Source organism: Carex rostrata, chromosome 32, assembly GCF_964058835.1.
Source record: "Carex rostrata chromosome 32, lpCarRost1.2, whole genome shotgun sequence".
Lineage (NCBI taxonomy): Eukaryota > Viridiplantae > Streptophyta > Magnoliopsida > Poales > Cyperaceae > Carex > Carex rostrata.
Window position 1 is genome coordinate 3,105,903 of NC_135949.1, and position 19,377 is coordinate 3,125,279.

Here is a 19,377-nt window from a genome sequence, read left to right on the forward strand (position 1 = left end):
CGGCGCTAGTTATAATGTTTTTGGACCATAAAAGCTATAGCGCTATTGGCGCTATAGCGCGCTATTCCACACTATAGCGGCGCTATTTGAGCATAGCACTCTTTTTTTAGGCAATCTACTATGACACGATAAACGCTATTTAAACTGTTGATACAAGGCAATGGATGAATTGTATAGAAAATTTGCTTTAACAGAAGGAACCAAAAATACCTCATACTACAAATATATATATATATATATATTCCCTAACTAAAAGAACCGAAAATAATTTACAGTTTGTTTTCTTCATTGAAAATGATAGTCTTCATAGGTTTTCTTCCTTAAAAAGGATCATGTTAATATTAATTGACAATTGTAAAGCACAAAACAAAAATATTACAATCATTTTTCTCTAAGGGAAGATGTTGGACTCACAATGTAGCAATATTTTCATAGAATATTTAGCGAACAAATTTTAATTTGAAATAGTTTCATAATATTAATTTGAAAGAAAGCTAGACAAATATCTTGTAAAAGATGGAAAAAATGGTTTTATGTGGAATCAAATGTTTTTATTCGAAAAAAAATTGAAATAATTTTATTTGAAAATATTTTTATATGGAAACAAATGTAATTTGGTAAAGAACCAGCTATTTCAATATATAACACTAATATATATATTTTTCTTTATAGTTGACGGCAAATGCTGTCAACAGAAATATTGATAGTCTGAAAGACATTTGAATACAAAAAAATAGTTGAGATAAGGATAACGACAAAAAATTGAGTAATACAAAAATTAACTGTTGGTTTGTTTAATCGTTCTTTAAGAGGTGATTTGAAGAAAAAAAATATGTATAGAAAAAAAAATCAATGAAAATGAATTCCCATGAGAAAAGAAAATTATTTCTGTGTATTACAAAACATATAATAAATCAAATAGTAAATTTATTTCTATCGAGGGTCTTCGAGGGGACTCCTAAATTTTCCTTGTGGTAGAACACTGCAAAAAAAGTTGGACAAGAGCTTAATTTTGTAGCAACAACAAACAAGTAATATAAATATAAAATGTTTATTTGTCGAAACCAGTAATTTTGCAGCTTGATTAGTCAACAAATCCTACCAAGGCTTATGGTTACATAAAAGCAAAAAAGTTTAGTGGTCTAAAATTTAAATATTAAAATAATAAAAATTATAATAATAGAAAAATTTATGAACCTGATTTGATTTATTGTAGATCCCCAATTTCAATGTCAGTGCAACCGCAGTGAAGAACACGGACATAAGTGATGAATGGCTCTGTCAGGGTAGTCTAAATTGATGGAATCAATCCATCTGGCAAAACACAAAGCAATTTACAGTCTTTGATTTCCAACCTTGTAAGTGTTGAAATGTTCTGTCGGCCGATATGTGGCTTTCCATGAGAGGAATCACCAATTGGCTCAGTAGATTCCACCAACTGTTGTCCATCCATTGTTATTGATTTCAGGACTTTACACCTGGAAATTTTCAGTGTCGCCAACTTATCCAGATTCCCTAGTCCAGTAATCAACTCAAGGCAGCGACAATCAGAAATGTTCAATATGTCAAGCTGGGAGGACAGCTGCTCTAGCTGTAGAACTCGGAAACCATCACATTTACGAACGACGAGGTGCTTGAGAGTGTGAAGATTGTTGAATGGAAGAGATTGAATCTTGTCACAGTTATATAACAAGATTTCCAACCTTGTAAGTGTTGAAATGCTCTGTCGGCTGAAATGTGGCTTTCCATGAGAGGAATCACCAATTGGCTCAGTAGATTCCACCAACTTTAGTCTATCCATTGTTATTGATTTCAGAACTTTACACCAGAAAATTTTCAGTGTTGCCAACATATCCAGATTCCCTAGTCCAGTAATCAACTCAAGGCAGTCACAACCAGAAATCTCCAATTTCTCAAGCTGGGAGGACAGCTGCTCTAGCTGTAGAACTCGGAAACCATGACAACGACTAACAACGAGGTGCTTGAGAGTGTGAAGATTGTTGAATGGAAGAGATTTAATCTTGTCACAGTTATATAACGAGATTTTTTGAATTGATTGCAAGGAACATGGATCACACATCCATCCCGGCACTGTGGCAGAAGAATAAGATCCTACTACAAGTTTTTTGAGGTTAGGATGTGGCTGGAGGGATTCTAACCAAGAAAAATTGGCATCATGGACACTTATTCCTGGTTTGAGGGTTATTTTCAGCATTGATTTCGCAGGGTCAACCCAATCACCCTTGGAATATGGATTACAGTTTATATGCAAAGCTTCAAGTTTGCACTTATTTCTCATGTTAGCATGCTGGGCATCTTTTAAATTACTCACTCCATAAATAATGAGATTTCCTTCAAGGTCCGTCATATCCTTTAACCAAGCTACATTTGTAACTTTCACCATTGCTTTCATTGTCTTTATGGCTGGAAAATTAACAAGCCCATGCGGGAGATAATTTATTGGATTTTTTGCTTTAATAATTAATCTCCGTAAGTTACTAAGTGAACCAATACTTTCAGGTAGATATTCAAGGTTATAGCAATCAAGAATTAAAGTCTGTAGGTTGTAAAGGAGGCCAATGGATAATGGCAATGTTTTAAGATTGGAAGACTTAATATCAAGATAGGCTAAATGTTTCAACTCGGAAATGGAATCAGGAATTCTTGTCAAATTATTCTCTTGCAATTCCAATACCCTGAGTGCTTTAAATTTTGTGAGGTTACATATTTGAAAATTTCTGGAGTATCTCGTATAGATAGAAAGGGTCCTTAAACCCATCAGATTTTGTTGGAGAACTTGATTTCCAGATAAACCACTTACATATAAATGACGTGCTTCTTCCGGAACGTTTTCCTTTTGTATATCAAGTGGTTGATTGATCTCCACCGAATAATGTTCATTCTCAGAATTAAGTCGAGCAAGATCATGGATTATATCGTGCAACTTACAACGTTCTTCAGATCCACTTGAAAAATCATCAACAAAGGACCTCTGTTTTAACTCCTCATAATATTCAACACCAATTTCTGTGATTCTTCTTTTGCCCTTGGACTCAATGTAGCCATGAGAGATCCATAACTCTATCAAATCCATCTTTTCTAATAAGTAATCTTTTGGATACATTGAGCAAAATAAAAAACAGGGCTTAAGGTGGGCAGGTAGATGAGCATAACTGATCTGAATTGCTGAGAATACATCATTTGATGGATAGGACTCCCAAAGATCATTCTCTAAAATCTCTATCCACCTTTCTTCATCTGTTTGATACCTAAGGAGGCTTGCAATCGACTTCACGGCCAATGGCAGCCCACCACACTTCCTCATAATATCCTTTCCCATATTTACCAAGTGCGGTGGCATAGTGTCACTTGTACCAAGAAATGCAAAATGTCGAAACAACTGCCAGCACGAATCTTCAGGCATATTAGTTGGCCTAAAACAGGTCGTTGTTTGCATGACATCTGCAACCTTTTGATTTCTAGTTGTCACGAGAATTCTGACCAACTTTGCTTCTTTAAAAGGAACCCTTATCGAGTCCCAAAGACTTTGATTCTCGTTCCACACGTCATCTAAAACAAGCACTATTGTTTTTCCCTTCACAGTTTGTGCAAGCTTCTCTTGTAATGAACTCAACTCACTCAAACCGCAAATTTTTTTGGTGACTGATTCAATGATTGCGTTAGTGAGTCTCCTAACATCAAATTCTTCAGAGACACATACCCACCCAAATAAATCAAAGCACCGGGTTACCCTCTCATCTTTGTAGACTAGTTGGGCAATGGTGGTTTTTCCGAGACCACCTTTTCCAATAATTGAAATGACCGAAAAGGGCTTTTCTTTTTTTGATAGTAAGAAATCGATGACCTCCTTTATTTCAGCATCTCTCCCAAAAATGCTTGCCTCATCTACCATGTGACCCGTTGGGGGTCGTGAAAGTTTATTGTTCGAACGCCTTGGCCCATCACTCTTCTTTAATTTAAGAGCCTTACGATCCTTTGCTATTTCATCAAATTGACTTCTTATTTTTTTAAGCCGATCAACCATGTCATCAGGAATTTGCACAATGTACTGTCCAAAAAGAAATGTATATATTATATAAGTATGCCAAAATTCATAATTTGTTAACTTAAAAATGATAATTAGATTGGAAATTTATTATATTATGTCACCACTCTGGTTAGATTGGAAAAGCTGATAATATAACAAGTGACCATACATTCCGGTGGATTAATAGGGGTGAAAACGGAGTGGGTTCAAAGCGGATAATGCTGATACCATATCTGCATCCGTCGGATAATGAGCGGCTACGAATACGGATACAGATAATAAACGGATATCAAAATTCAAAACCAAATCTGTCTTAAACGGATACGGAGCAGATAATTTACGAATACGGATTTGAATACGGATATGAAACAAATAATTGACGGATAATTGAATTATTTAAACTTTAAGATACAAATATTAATTAACAAAATTCAAATATGAAAATGAATGAATAACTTAAGTTAGTTTATTTAAATTTGTAATTAAAATTTATGGAAATATCAAATTAAAATCAAAGATATAATTGAATGCCGGTTGGATTTAAAATGGAGACAATTATTAACAGAAATTTATATAAAAAATATATATATATATTCAAAGCGAAGCTAGATGGCTAACTGCCTTTATAATTATATACGGCAGCAACAGCCTTTTCGTCTAAAATTAAATAAATGAGTCAAAGACTTCAAGCTAGTCAAAACCTTGCTCGAAGTACGAGCCTCATAAAGCAGCGAAATAGATGCGCTGGCTAGGTCTGTTGTCCGGATGCTTCAGATATAGCTTTAGTCCCACAATCATAACGGAAAATAAATATGGTTAATATGTAAGCTTTTTCCGATTTCTAAGCGTCGCGTAGTAAGATATCGGAGATAGAATGGGTTGGAAAATTTGATTCAGATACGGATATCCGGTTCGTTTAAGCATTCTCTATCTCTGTCTAGGGTAGCAAGAAAGTTCGTGGACCGCACCTCTATCTGTATCTAGGGTAGGGGTGGTTCGTTTAAGCATCCTCTATCCCCTATCTAGGGGTAGCAAGAAAGTTCGTGGATCGCACCTCTATCCCTAGGGGTGGTAAGAAAACTCGTGGACTGTTTATGACTTTGCATTTTAATTCATTTGTTTATAACTCATTTGTTAATGGACCAAGCTAGCTCATTGTTTCTAGCTCGCTCACAAGTTAGCAAAGCCAACTCAGTCCAAATATGAATTTATGTGAATTTAGTACGCATGAATTATTTTGAAAAATATGTTGGTACAAATTTGGAGATTTAGTATTTTTAGTACGTATGAATTTAATTACAAACTTTAATTTATGGTAGTTAACTTTATATTACATTATTTACATTTGGACTTTTGGTTCACGAGCTTTTGCCAGCTGGCTCGGCTCAGCTTGTTATCAAAACAAATGAGCCACGAGCCACTTTTTCAGCTTGAATCCGAATGTTGGCTCGCTCATGACTCGCTCATTGTTAAAATTAGCGAGCTATGAGCTTGGTCTAGCTTGGACCGAGCCAGCTCATTGCCAGCCCTATCCGTATCCGGATACTTCTAGCTTGGACCGAGCCAACTTATTGCCAGCTCTATCCGTATCCGGATACTATTTCTCTTATCAAAGAATTATCCGGATCCGTATCCGGTCGACCCTGTTTTCACCCAGCTAAAAAATATATAAAAAATTGAAGCATCCTCTATTAAGTTTTAGTACCACACAACAAGAATAATAACACTAGCACGAGTAAGATAATTTTTAATATCTATATGCACGAGGTACTAACCTCCATCTTCTTTCTCTTGTGAGAACCCGAAGCTTCAGAAGCCTTTCTTGCCTCTAGTTTGACATGGGTGATCTCATACCGGTACTCGCTGAGCAAATCCTCGGCATCATAAGCGACCTTCTTCAGCTCCTTGAGCCATAGCTTTACAGAACTGTCTCTGATCTCCCTCTCCTCAGCATCGTACAGTGTAGGCTTTATCCGCTTCAGAGTTCGCATCAGCCTCTTCAGATCCTTCAAAGCTCGAGCACGCCCCCTTTTGGAGTTATTAGAATTTGAGGAAGAGGAAGAAGGAGCCTGCACAGAGACTCTAATTGAGGGGAGCAAATTGGTGGCTAGAGAGAGCACAGAGGTTATCAAACACCCAGCCATTTTGCTCTGTAGTTTTCTTTGAAGAGACTATTAGGAAAGAACCTTAGATCTGAGTGGTGAATGTGAGAAATGTGTGTAGAGTAAAGAGCACCAGAATTTTGAGTTCTGAGAAGAAGTGGTGTGGAGAAGACTTTGACCATAGAAAATTCATCCTAACCAAGGGGAAGAGGTATTAGTCACGACCATAGAAATTTGGTATTATCGCTTATTAGTCGCGACCATAGAAAATTCATCCTAACCAAGGGGAAGCCTGGAAGAGTTAATTGCCTTCTAGAAGAGGTATTAAATGAATTTCTGAGTAGGTTCAATGGCCCCTGGAAGAGTCAGTCTCTTCGCTCCTTCTTACTAATTGCCCGTCTTTAATCTTCTTCTCTTTAGTTTCCACGACCATTCCCAATTCAACCTCATCTCTTTACTGATGGCGACCCAGGTCGAGACTTCTTAAGCGTATTTCATTTCAATTGTACAAGATTTGAATATTCAATCAAGATAATTCGGTACTATCGCTTATTAGTCAAGACCATAGAAATAATTGACAGCGAACCAAGGGGAATGAATCGCGTTCTGGTAGAATTAAAATTGGTTAGATACATTCAATCGGATGAGGTTTTTAATTGAAGAGGTCATGCGGCCTTTGGCTTAATTATTTATTTTATTATTATTTTTTAATCTAATAGGTGTACTATTATGTGTTAAAACTTGAAAGAAAAATGGAACTGAAAAACAGAAAAAATAATTTTCGTTTGACCCCTCAAGTTCACAAGTATTATTCGAAAAATGGATGCGTCCCTAGCAAATTCATTTTTATAGGGACTTTTCTAAAAATACACATTGTAACTAATTGTTTGAAATTCATGAAGTGCAGTTTGTAACTAGTTGTTGCAAAATTGTACCATATATAGGTGCTTTTTGCAAAGATTCTCTTCTTTTCTTTTCCTGCTACCATATTGTATTACAGCTTTGAGATATAAATTAGCTCCAAATCAATATGATAATTAATTTAATTCAAGAAAAATTAACAAGGAGATATGAATATCACAGATCAACTCTGTCACGGATTACTTGGCCCGGCTCAAGATCACTGGCTCAGAGACACTAGACAACCTACTCCGGTCTGAGTCGACCGAGGGTCGGCCGGTCAAGGTTTTAGTGTATGATGCATTCCTTCCTTGGGCAGGTGAAGTGGCAAGGCGGCACAGAGTATCCTCTGCTGCATTCTTCACACAACCATGTGCCGTGAACGTGGTGTATGGACACACATGGGAGGATCAGGTCAAGGTGCCGGTCAAGACGAGCCCTTATGTAGTGCCCGGATTGCCCGTTCTTGAACCCCAGGATTTTCCGTATTTATGCTCGGGGCCGGGCCGTACCCGGTTTATTTGGAGATGGTTGTGGCACTATTCAAGTGACTAAATAAGGCAGATGATTTGCTTGTTAATTCTTTCTATGAACTTGAACCTGAGGTTTGCCTACATAAAAAAAAAAAAAATACTTCTATTTTTCTCCTTATTTTGGAAAAAAAAAAAAATTTGCTACCTAGAAGCATGAGGACAAAGTCAGTAATTAAGTAAAAGATATTATTTTTTGGCAACTTGTCTTTAGCTCCTAAATCTATAAAAAAAAATATCCACATTAATTATGATATTAGGTACTTATATGATGACAGTAGTGCTGACGGTTTCATGATAAGGATCTTTCAAAAGTCAACAAAACAAAAAGTTATTCAAAGAAAAATACAATAAAACCATAATAGTATAAGGACTATCTATACCACTATCAATTGATGATAAGGATCTTTCATGTTTGTATCTCGTTCATATTTGGTGTTGAATCACTTTTTGTCTGTGAAGAAAATGGCCAAGGACAAACAAGCATTTCTCAATATATAAAGCATATATTTCATCAAAAAAAAAGTGTTGCCTATTTTGTGATTGTGGCTAGACTGATTTAAAATTGTTCAATTAAGGTTACCGTCAAAAACATGTATTCAGGTGTATTTTATGAGAATAATCACAAAAACATGTATTCAAACACGAATACCTAACCTCATTTTCAAAATATTTTGTAAAATGTTCTTCGCTGCCAGTGACAAGCAAATATATAAATTACAAATCCAATATGCTCTCTAATCAAGGGAAATTTAATTCATTAATTCTACCATGTAAAAGAAGGCAAAACAAAGTTGGGATAGTCATCAAACTTGGTACATAGAGAATGCACGGCATCAGGTCTGGCCGTTTCACCGAAGAACCAAGACCCAATTCGTCAGCATGTATGCCTCCAGTGATAAATGCTGATTGAATGTTTGCTCTATTTGATCCTTTTATGTCATGGTGCAGAGAATCACCTACTGTTATGCATTCCTTCGGGTCAATACCTGTTAACCCTATTGCTGATTCATATATCACCTAAAATGAAACAAAAGATATGTATGAGAACCCAAAATGAAACATGGGTAGAACACAAGTATAATACCTTATCAGGCTTTCCCATCCATCTCACTTCTCCCCCCAGTTTCTCAAACTTAGCCCCTATGGAACCTGACCAGTGCCAATCACCTTATTTGTTAGTACGAGTGAGGCTACGGTACAATGCATAGTGCACACCAGCCTGTACTATGGCTCCATATCTCCATTTTCAAAGTCCAAACGGTCGATCCGAACAGCTCAGCATGACCTCCATATGAAAATGAACTTGAAGACCAAATTTTACATTTTTCAGAAACTTTTTTTACAATTTTTTTAGATAGCTAGGAAATCACTTGATCTAAAGATTCTAGAATTCATATGCCTGAGGTAATAGAAATTTTGAGTTTAGATTCGGACCGTCCGATCTGCTTTATTAAAGGGGCCCGTGCATTCCATCCCGGGCCGGATTGACCCGGATTCTGATCAGACGGTCCAGATCTAAACTCAAATATTTTGTTACCTAAGAGGATTCGGACTCAAGATTCAAGACAATTAAAATTTAGTGATTTTCTACCTATCTAAAAAATAGTATAAAAAATATAAAAAAATATAAATTTAATCACCAGATACATTTTCATATGGAGATCATTTTGAGCGGTTTTGATCAACCATTTAAAATCTGAAAACAGATATATGGAGCAATGGTACGTAATGTTGTGCGCTATGCATAGTACCGTAGCCTCACTCTGATTAGTATTATACTAGATTATATGGCATAGCCAAAAGAAACAATAGAATAACAGTAAAGCACCAGGCATCACACACAAGTTACGTGCTTCAACCGTGACATAATCTGGATTAGCAACCACCATAGGTATCGGTTTTTGTCTCTTTGCACATAGTTCTAAAATCTGCTCAAGACCCTCCAAATCCATAGGTTCTGAACCGCCAGATGGTAAACCTAGTGCTTCAGTGCCATGCGCCAGGATAAACTCAGCATCATCCACTCTACTGACCACCTCTAAACCTAAACCCTATGAATAATTAACACATGCAAGCATTCGCAAAAGTTCACATTATTACATATGTTAAGCTAACATAGGAAGATTAATACAGAATACAACCAATTTAGACTACCTCAAGAGATATTGGCCCTCGATCATTCCATGTCATGTGGATGCATTTTCTTCCCAGAGCAGCAAACCAGGGATCATCTCTCCTAATTTATTCTTATTATTATAATTAAACATTAAGAGCTAGATCTAACGAAAGGAAAATTTTCTTACTGAACTATATGAAATAATATATTATTATACCTCAAAAGAAATTGATGGGTTAGTTCTCCACTGGTAAGAGCACCAAGGAATAGAGACGGGTCGAACCCGAGAGATTTAAGCTTATCATCTGTAACAACTGCTCTTCTTGATGAATTGCTTATAATTACCATTTTAGCCCCTGTTGCTGCTAGCTTCTCTACTACCAAGTCAATATCAGCAAGCGAAATTATCAGATAAATGTTTGGGGCAAAATTCCTAAAATATTAAGTTAGCTCTCTCAGGATGTGCGAGAAAAATTCAGCAAGTGAAGTTACTACATCATGAGGTAGGAAAAATCATTACTGTCTAAATTAAAAATTCAAGATATTACATTGTATGTTTTTTTACTAAACAATGAAAAGCAAAAACCGAAATGTCAAAGTTAACCCTTCTTAACCTTTTTGGAACAATTTACCCCTTAATCAGTCTATATCGAAACTTCTATTTGCATAAAAGAACTCATTGCTGTTTATGTAGGGTATTTCAGAAATTACTTGGAAAGAAAAAAAATAATGAATTAAATTAACATACATGTAGAAATGGCACCAGGATATGGTTTCTTCCCATCATGAAGTACCCCATATTGATCTAAGAACCACGCCTGTCATGAGAGGCAATAAAATAGATCAGAAATTTAAAAGGGGAATTAGTAATTGAATTAGTTTCAGCCAAGGTTTATGGTTAACTTGTTGCCACATAAATTTAAATTTTGCATAATTTTTACAATGTGCCTCCAAATCCTTCTTTCTATGCCACTACCACATATATAATTTAAATGACGTCTAAAGTTTTCACCGATTTAGGCAATTTGATTTCACAAAAATCTCTCTTTCCTATCCTCCCTAAATTCTCCCAGATCACTAAAATTAACCCAATTTCTCTCAATATATCATAACAGTCCACGAATTAAATCAATTATAATGTCAAAGAGACCTTAAATCGTCCGGATTCAGCAAGAATACAGATCCCATCCAAGCAATTGAAAGCACAAGAAGCCTTCCCACTATCAGTTGAAGTGGTTTCAGCCAAGGTTTATGGTTAACTTGTTGCCAAATAAATTCAAAATTTGCATAATTTTTACAATGTGCCTCCAAAGTCCAAACCCTTCTTTCTCTGCCACTGTTACCGCATATATGATTAAAACGAATGCCTGATAAAAGAATCTCAAGGTCTAAAGTTTTCACCGATTTCGGCAATTCGGTTTCACAAAAATCTCTCTTTATCTCCAAAATTAACCCAATTTCTCTCAATATATCATAACAGTCCGCAAATTAAATCAATTAGAATGTCAAAGAGACCTTAAATCGTCCGGATTCAGTAAGAGTACGGATCACATCCAAGCAATTGAAAGCACGAGAAGCCTCTCCACTTTCAGTTGAAGTGGTTTCCCGCGAAACGGAGCATTGGCTGGAGCTGGAGCTGGACATGGTCTTGCTCTTGACAGAGAGGAGTGATGGCTGGAAACGAGTATATAGACCTCTAGTGCTTGAAATGGAGAGAAATCTACTGGGCGTTATCGGAGAGGCGCAGTAGAAGCGTGCAATGTTGATTTTTGATCGGAGAGGGGGAGAAGGAGAGGAGACGCTCAGAGCGCTCTCATTCGATAAGTGAGAGAGGAAGAGCGCTCTCATTTTTTTTATTATGTTTTCTACCTTTTTTTCTCTTGGCGAGGAGACGCTCAGAGCAACGGTGCCTAGAAGGCGGAGTTTAGGAATGCAAAGGTCCTTGAGTATCGTGTCAAACACATATCGAATGGTCCGGATTTAAACTCAAAATTTGAGTTACCTTAGGTGAAATGAATAGTTACAAGGCCAGAACCAAACGAGCCGATTTTTTAAAAAATACCCAACAAAAAAATTAATTTATTAAAAATAACTATTTTTAAGTGAAATTTTAAAAATGCCCAGGCCGCGGAAAAAATTCGCGCTCCAAAAAAAAAAAAAAATTTAATTTTTTATTCCGAGCGCAGATATTTTCCGCGGCCCGGATTTTTTATTTTTTTTATTTATTTTTTTTTAGAGTTTGGAAAATATTGTTTTTTTGAAATTTTTTATCCAAATTTGCACCTCTGGTTAACATATCAAAACACCTTCAAATATAATGAAAATTTACCGACATGCATTCTTGACTTCATAGAATAAGACTGTGAAGTTTCATACAAAATCTCAAAACAGATCGTGAGATATCGGCTCTCAAAAATTGCCTGAACTGCTGAATGAGTGCTTCTGAGCCCAAATTTGCACCTCTGATTAACATACCAAAAACACTTTCAAAAGTCATGAAAATTTACTGGCATGCATTATTGACTCCATAGAACAAGACTGTGAAGTTTCATACAAAATCTCGAAACAGATCATGAGATATGGGTCTCAAAAATTATCCGAACCGCTGAAGAAGTTCTCTCAAAAATTTGGGCTCAAAAGCACTTCTTCAGAGAGAGTTCAGTTTTGTTATGTTTGAGTTTTGATTTGTTATGTTCAGTTTTATTATCTTCTTAGTATATATTTTATTATGTTTGAGTTTTTAGTTTTGTTATGTTTTATTATTTCACAATCTGTTTTGAGATTTTGTATGAAATTTCACAGTCTTGTTCTATGAAGTCAAGAATGCATGTCGGTAAATTTTCATGATTTTTGAAGGTGTTTTGATATGTTAATCGGATGTGCAAATTTGGGCTCAGATGCACTCCTTCAGCAGTTCGGGTAATTTTTGAGAGCCGATATCTCACGATCTGTTTTGAGATTTTGTATGAAACTTCACAATCTTATTTTATGAAATCAAGAATACATGTCGGTAAATTTTCATGATTTTTGAAGATGTTTTGATATGTTAACCAGAGGTGCAAAGTTGGAAAAAAAATTCCAAAAAAACAATATTTTCCAAACTCCAAACTCTAAAAAAAAAATCCGGGCCGCAGAAAATATCCACGCTCGGAATAAAAAATAAAAATAAAAAATTTCGGGGCGCGAATTTTTTCCACAGCCCGGAATAAAAATTCCGGGGTGCGAATTTTTTCTGCGGCCCGGAATAAAAATTCCGGGTCGCGAAAAAAATGTGCGGTCTGGGCATTTTTAAAATTTATCTCAAAAACTGGTTATTTTTAATAAATTAATTTTTTTTTTGGATATTTTTTAAAAAATCGGCCAAACGAGGGTATAACATGTTCTTTTTAACATATTGTTTACTATTTTACTGATTCAATACAATAAAATTAGTATTAACATTTAACATTAACAATATGAATTAGGGGTGCAAACGGATCGGATACGGATCAGATAGTGGTATCCGTTTTTATTTTCTGGATACAGATACAGATATTAGCTTTTTATAATAGTGAATAACATAATATTTTTTATAATATATATTAAACTATATTGCATATATCTATTATTCGGATACAGATGATTACAATTTAAAATCATATTTGTATCTGTATCATCACGGATATTTGTATCAAATTTTCAAATACGGTCGGATAATAATATCCGACCCGTTTGCACCCCTAATATGAATGATCGGTTTATATAAGCTTAAAAAAAATCAACTTTTCCTGCTAATTTTTCCCTGTGGAATAACATTTAATTGCTTTTACAAATCTTGAGGACAAAGAACTGACTTAGTATTAAAAAAAAGAGAGGAACAACATTTAATTTCTTTTACAAATCTTGAGGACAAAGAACTGATTTAATATTAAAAAAAGAGTGAGACTATGGTACATTGTAATACGTAGATCGGTCTGTGCATTAAATTTATGTCTTTATTTTTTAAATTTAAATAATCAATCAAAACTATAGTCACCTAAACATGTAAAGTAATATTACTCTTTTAACTAATTAGGATACAAATACCCTTCTTATTTAATTATCTAAATGTTATTGTTGCCTTATTTTCAAAAAAAAAATCTAAATGTTATTGTTAGTAGTATTATTATTTGTTGTTGCTGCTACTGTTGTGGCTCTTTTATCTCTCTTTCAAACATTTCAATTTCTTTATTTAAGATTAGTACTGAAATGATGAGGGTTTTTCTTTCATTCTATTAAAGTACAACATGGAAATAAATTTCTTTTCGAGTTTGTATAGTTTTAATACCATGAAAATATTGTTGTGTATAATCAATAGATTCTTTTCCTGCTAATTATAGAAAGGTAATTTACATTTTGCCTAAAAGATGCACGATGCATTCTTTTATAAATTCAGATTCCCACAACCTAAGACTACATGTTCTGGTTATTTCAAAATTTAAATATATACAGAGGAGGGATCAAGTTACAACAATTTTTGAGTTACAACAAGTTACAACAACAATTTGTTACATTTTCAAAGTCCAAATCGTCGATCCAAACTGTTAAATGTGATCTCTACAATAAAATGTGCTTGGAGACCAAATTTTACATATTTTGAAATTTTTTTACTATTTATTAAGATGGGTACAAAAACTAGTCAAATTCAGACCATTAATTTTGTACCCATCTTAATAAATAGTAAAAAAATTTCAAAATATGTAACATTTGGTCTCCAAGTACATTTTATTGTAGAGATCACATCTAACGGTTTGGATCGACGATTTGGACTTTGAAAATGTAAAAAATAATTGTTGTAACTTGTTGTAACTTGATCCCTCCTCATATATATATATATATATATATACACAGGAGGGTTCAAATGCACCATCATTTTGGTTCTCCAATATGCTCCACATAAACTACATCCATTATCTCCATTTTTAAAATCCGAACAGTCAATCCTAACCGCTTAACATGATCTTCATAATAAAATATGCTTGGAGACCAAATTTTATATTTTTTTTTAGAATATTTTTACTATTTTTTAAGACAGATACAAAATAACCTTTTTAAGGAGATTCTGGACCATCCGATAAAGTCATATTGTACCTATCTAAAAAATTAGTAAAAAAATTCTAAAAAAATATAAAATTTGGTCTCCAAACATATTTTATTATGAAGAACATGTGGAGCAGTTCGGATCGACTGTTCGGACTTTAAAAATGGAGATAAAGGACGTGGTGCATATTGGAGCACCAAAATGATGGTGCATTTGAACCCTCCTCATATATATATATAGGATAAGGCTAAGGTGCTATGGACGTTGCATAGAGGGCTACAGTGCTATGGCTCAATATTCTAGTTTTTAAAATCTAAACGATCGATCCGAACCGTTCATCTTGTTCTCCATATTAATATGTATTTGGAGACTAAATTTTATATTTTTTGAAAAAAATTTACTATTTTTTGAGATAGGTAGAAAATCAAATATCTGAATGGTGCAGAATTTTTTAGATCAACTGATTTTCTACCTATCTAAAAAAATAGTAAAAAATTTCCATCTAATTTTCTACCTATCTTTTGTAACTCTTGTTTGGTGGAAACAACCTACCATCTAATTTTCAGTTGCTCTTATATTTGCAAAGAATGTGTGGGATTACATGTCAATTCATTCAGGCATGCAGCTGCATAAGTTGGAGACTCGGTTCAACAAACAAGGGACAAATCATGGTTACTGCTCAGAGGATCTTCTTTGTAGCAGATTGAGAAAAAAAGTTTGGGCAACATGGTTTATCGCAACAGTCTGGTTTCTTTTGAAGCAAAGGAATGAAGTGGCATTTCGAGGGTGGCGGGTAGGATTAGAGAGGAGTGCAAGCTTTGGTTGAAGTTTTGCAATGGGAGGGGTAGTATGGATACTTGGTGCTTGTATAGTTTGTTTCATTAGCTGTAGCTTTATGCATTAGACTCATCCTATGTTACCCTGACACTTCTAGAAACTCATCGTACCTGTGTCCGACACGTATCCGACACTGACACGCCTCTGACACGGCCACGATACGTATCAGACACGCCAGTTGGCGCGTCTCCTTACGTGGCGTATCCTTAGTCCTTTGATACGGTCTCCGACACGCTCTGACTGGTTTGGATACGGCCTGGACACTGCCCTGACGCGTCTGGATACGCCATAAATACTACACAGTTCGTCGTATGGTCCATCGCTACCCCTGTGCACCGCGCCTGCAGTGGGCCTGCAGTGGACCGCCCGCTAGTTGCTGCTCCCGGTGCACCTAGCATGCTGTGAACCGCACCAAAATGTTTATTTCATCGCTACAAGGAGGATTCGAACCCGGGTTTCAGTTGAAAGCGTCAAAGGACTTGACTACTGCACTACTTCATATTTGGTGATATAATCTAGTAGCGTTTCTATTTAATGTATGTCAAGAACTTTTGATATTTAATTTATATAATACAAGTATTATTAAACTAATAATATAATATAATAGACGTGCCGTATCTTTAATTTTTGAGAATTGCCGTATCGCCATACCCATGTCGTGTCCGACACGATACCCGTACCCGTATCCATGCAACATAGGACTCATCTAATAGCGTGGAGAACTCTTGGTAGCCACTACTAAGTCCCTAAAAAAGAATTTCCAGGGTCAATTTGAGTCTAGAATTAAATTAGACTTGATTTAGATCATTTAGGATTTTATTTGGATCAATTTAATTTGGAGTTGATTTGAGGTCATTTTAACTTGATTTGGGTTCAAAAGGACTTGCTTACGAGCTTTAAAAGTCAAGAGGGTCTATTTTGTAAATATTCAGGGGGGCTATATATTGTATTAGATTCAAGGTTTAAATTGGGTTTTATAACTTTTTAGGATCAATTGCGTAAAATTATTGGATATGATGGCTTGTTTATAAGTTTCTGAAGTGGCGAGGGTTGTTTTTTTTATAAAAAAAATAACATAATAGCTAGCTAGGTAGAAGTTTATGCGATATCATAATGAATTAAACATAACTCTTTGTGTGACAAAAATGAATTTCATTTGGAGTATATAAATAAGGAAACCCTAAACTAAAAAAAAAAAAAAATGTGTTCACGCAAGTCTTATCAAATCATGGCTATTCGCATTAACCTAATAGTATATCATGCAAGGAAGGTGTATCAAATGCATGCTATATATTCATGTTAAACTCTGTTGTATCATACAAACGACAAAAAAATACAAAGAAGAATTTCATGTATAGCTGTCAAAATCTTGAAATTATGTATCTTTTCTTTTAAAATTTCTAATATCATATTTATTCTCCTAAATATTAAATATTAAGAACTCCCAAATTTACTAAATTTATTATCGTCTCTATGAAAAATCATTTCAAATTTAATCCTTTATTAAAATAAAAATGTATCATGCATGTGTTAAAAAAAATGTCCGGTCTTCTATTGATAATATCATAGGAATCCAGATTAGCATTTGAAGTCAAAACATGGCGCACAGAAGCATCTGTTTGTTTATTATTCCAAGACGCTAAAAGTTAAAAATAACAAGCAAAAATTAAAAGCTTTTAATATGGGACTTTAATGGATCAAATTTAGGCCTTATAATGTTTTAAATTTGTACTCAGTTCTCATATGAGCTAACTGGGCTTATTTTGGGCTTAACGTTTTCTCTCCTATTTCAATTAATCGGATATTTAAATTACAACTCTTACTAATTCTAATTAACTTGCATTTGCTTATATGATTAATAATAAAAATAAAAATAAAATTGAATCTGGAAACAATGCTAGATGAATATTGGCAAATTAATTTCGTAAATTGAGGTTCATGCATTAGGCTGAGAAGAGGAAGAGATAAATTGGTACAAAATTAATGCTTGTAAGATTGTTATGGTCCCACCTCCACTTTTTTTTTTTTTTTTTGAAAAAGGAAATTAATCAGAAACTAGACTGGATTGAATGTGCATTGTAGTTTGTAGAGTTTGGATTTACCAAAGAAATTAGAGCTCATGGAGTTCAATTGCTAAATGCATGATAAGCTGCATTTCTTTAATTTATTATTGGAATCATCTGGAATCTAAGGATAGAGACATTTAAGGCTTAAATTGGATTTTATAACTTTCTAGGGTCACTTTCTAAAATTAATTTAGGCTTGATTTAGATAATTTAGGATTTTATTTGGGTTAAAAACGTCTTGTTTATGAGCTTTTAAAGTCAAGAGAGTCTTTTTTGTAAATATCCAGGGGCTATTGTTTTAGATTCAAGGTTTAGATTGGGTTTTATAACTTTCCATGGTCAATTGGGTAAAATGTCAAGCTATGAGGGCCTGTTTATAAGTTTTTAAAGTGGCAAGGGGTGTTTTCAAAAATTCTCAAGGGCTTCACACGTGAGTTTAGAGTTTCCTGCGGCCATTTTTATTAAAACCCTAAAAAAAATATTTTTTACAAAATTGCCCCATGTTTCAGGTTTTTTTTTAAAATGCCCCGGCCGCTTGGCCTGGGGGCGGTCCACTCTCCTAGCAAACCGTCCACACTAGGGACCTGACTGCCTCTTTGCTAGGCGGTCCTCTATTTTTTTTTTTTTTGAGATCTTAATATTTTCATTTAAATAATTTTAGTTTTTTTATTTATGGTGTATGCCAAAAAATAAGAAATTTGATATATTTATGAGTGATGTCGTAACTCTTTATAACTCTGATTTGATTTGTTAGTTGGATATCACAAGTCTAAAGATAACAGTAATTAAGGACTTGGTTTTGATTCTTAATAATTTATTTATTCCAATATACACAAATAAATATAGTTAGATTGCATCAATAATGTCAACTTTTTCTCTTTTTTTTTAGAGAATAATTGAAGATAGACAAACGAACACAATAAATAGTAAATGTATTTTAAAATAATTATATGAATAATTTTTGAATAATCTCTTAGACTTTTAACTAAATAACATACCAATCGTTGCATGTATATCATTGAACGAAAACTTAAACTGAATTTTTGAGGCACTAAACGACGTTTTTTTTTTTTTAAATTGAAAAGGCCTGGCCATTGAATCTGGCCAATTTTGCTGTCGTATTTGGCCAAATTTATGAACAATGCATGCATCCATTCAACTCAAGTTTACAGCAAGGCTGAGGCTCACCGCTCAGTATGGTATAGGTCTGGTTGATGTACCAAGAATTATTTTCTTTTTTAATCTTTTGGTTGTGTCTGTTTGTTGTTAATGTCAAACAAAAATAAAATATGGTAACAATTTTAAATTAGTTCAGCTATTACTGAGAATTATGTAGTGGGCTCAAATTAAATAACCTTTCCAATGAAGATATATCTGAATTGCATTTTATGTGACAAGCTTCAGTACAGTTAATATTATCATTATTTTAGGAGATGAGAAGGGAAAATGTGACGCACAATACTGAGTGATGCTTCAGAGTTATGTTTTTCAACTCCTTTGTGTTCAGAAAATTCTTCTAGATGCTTCAGGGAAGGACACCTCTTAATCTTGATTATAATGATTCCATTTGCTTGGTCTTACTCCTTGACATGTCTTGAGAATTTCCTTGTTGTACAAAGAAACTGGATGTGCCAGTATATAACAATTGGTATCAGTCCTAAACTGTAATGTTCTTTATTAATTTGGAGTTGTGAAAGCAGAAATGTTTGCTTGATC

At 34.5% G+C, this 19,377-nt stretch overlaps 2 protein-coding genes across 3 annotated transcripts; both read right to left on the reverse strand.

The window, feature by feature from the left end:
* Positions 1 to 833: 833 nt before the first annotated feature.
* On the reverse strand, positions 834 to 6,228 carry LOC144547722 (putative disease resistance protein RGA3). The gene is made up of 3 exons (XM_078296422.1): positions 5,824 to 6,228; positions 1,198 to 4,069; positions 834 to 982 (listed from the first exon to the last, which is right to left on the reverse strand). Exons 1-2 carry the CDS (start codon positions 6,190 to 6,192, stop codon positions 1,292 to 1,294), a joined length of 3,147 nt encoding a protein of 1,048 aa, XP_078152548.1. The 5' UTR covers positions 6,193 to 6,228; the 3' UTR covers positions 834 to 982; positions 1,198 to 1,291.
* Positions 6,229 to 8,458: 2,230 nt separating this feature from the next.
* LOC144548099 (uncharacterized) lies at positions 8,459 to 11,573 on the reverse strand. 2 transcript variants are annotated; one of them, XM_078296787.1, is made up of 6 exons: positions 11,215 to 11,573; positions 10,448 to 10,517; positions 9,917 to 10,076; positions 9,738 to 9,819; positions 9,391 to 9,634; positions 8,459 to 9,346 (listed from the first exon to the last, which is right to left on the reverse strand). In XM_078296787.1, coding segments are annotated over exons 1-6 (891 nt in total). In that variant the 5' UTR covers positions 11,548 to 11,573; the 3' UTR covers positions 8,459 to 9,344. The 2 variants fall into 2 exon arrangements, with proteins under 2 accessions (XP_078152913.1, XP_078152912.1); XM_078296786.1 differs by having other exon boundaries at positions 8,459 to 9,634.
* Between the last annotated feature and the right edge of the window lie 7,804 nt (positions 11,574 to 19,377).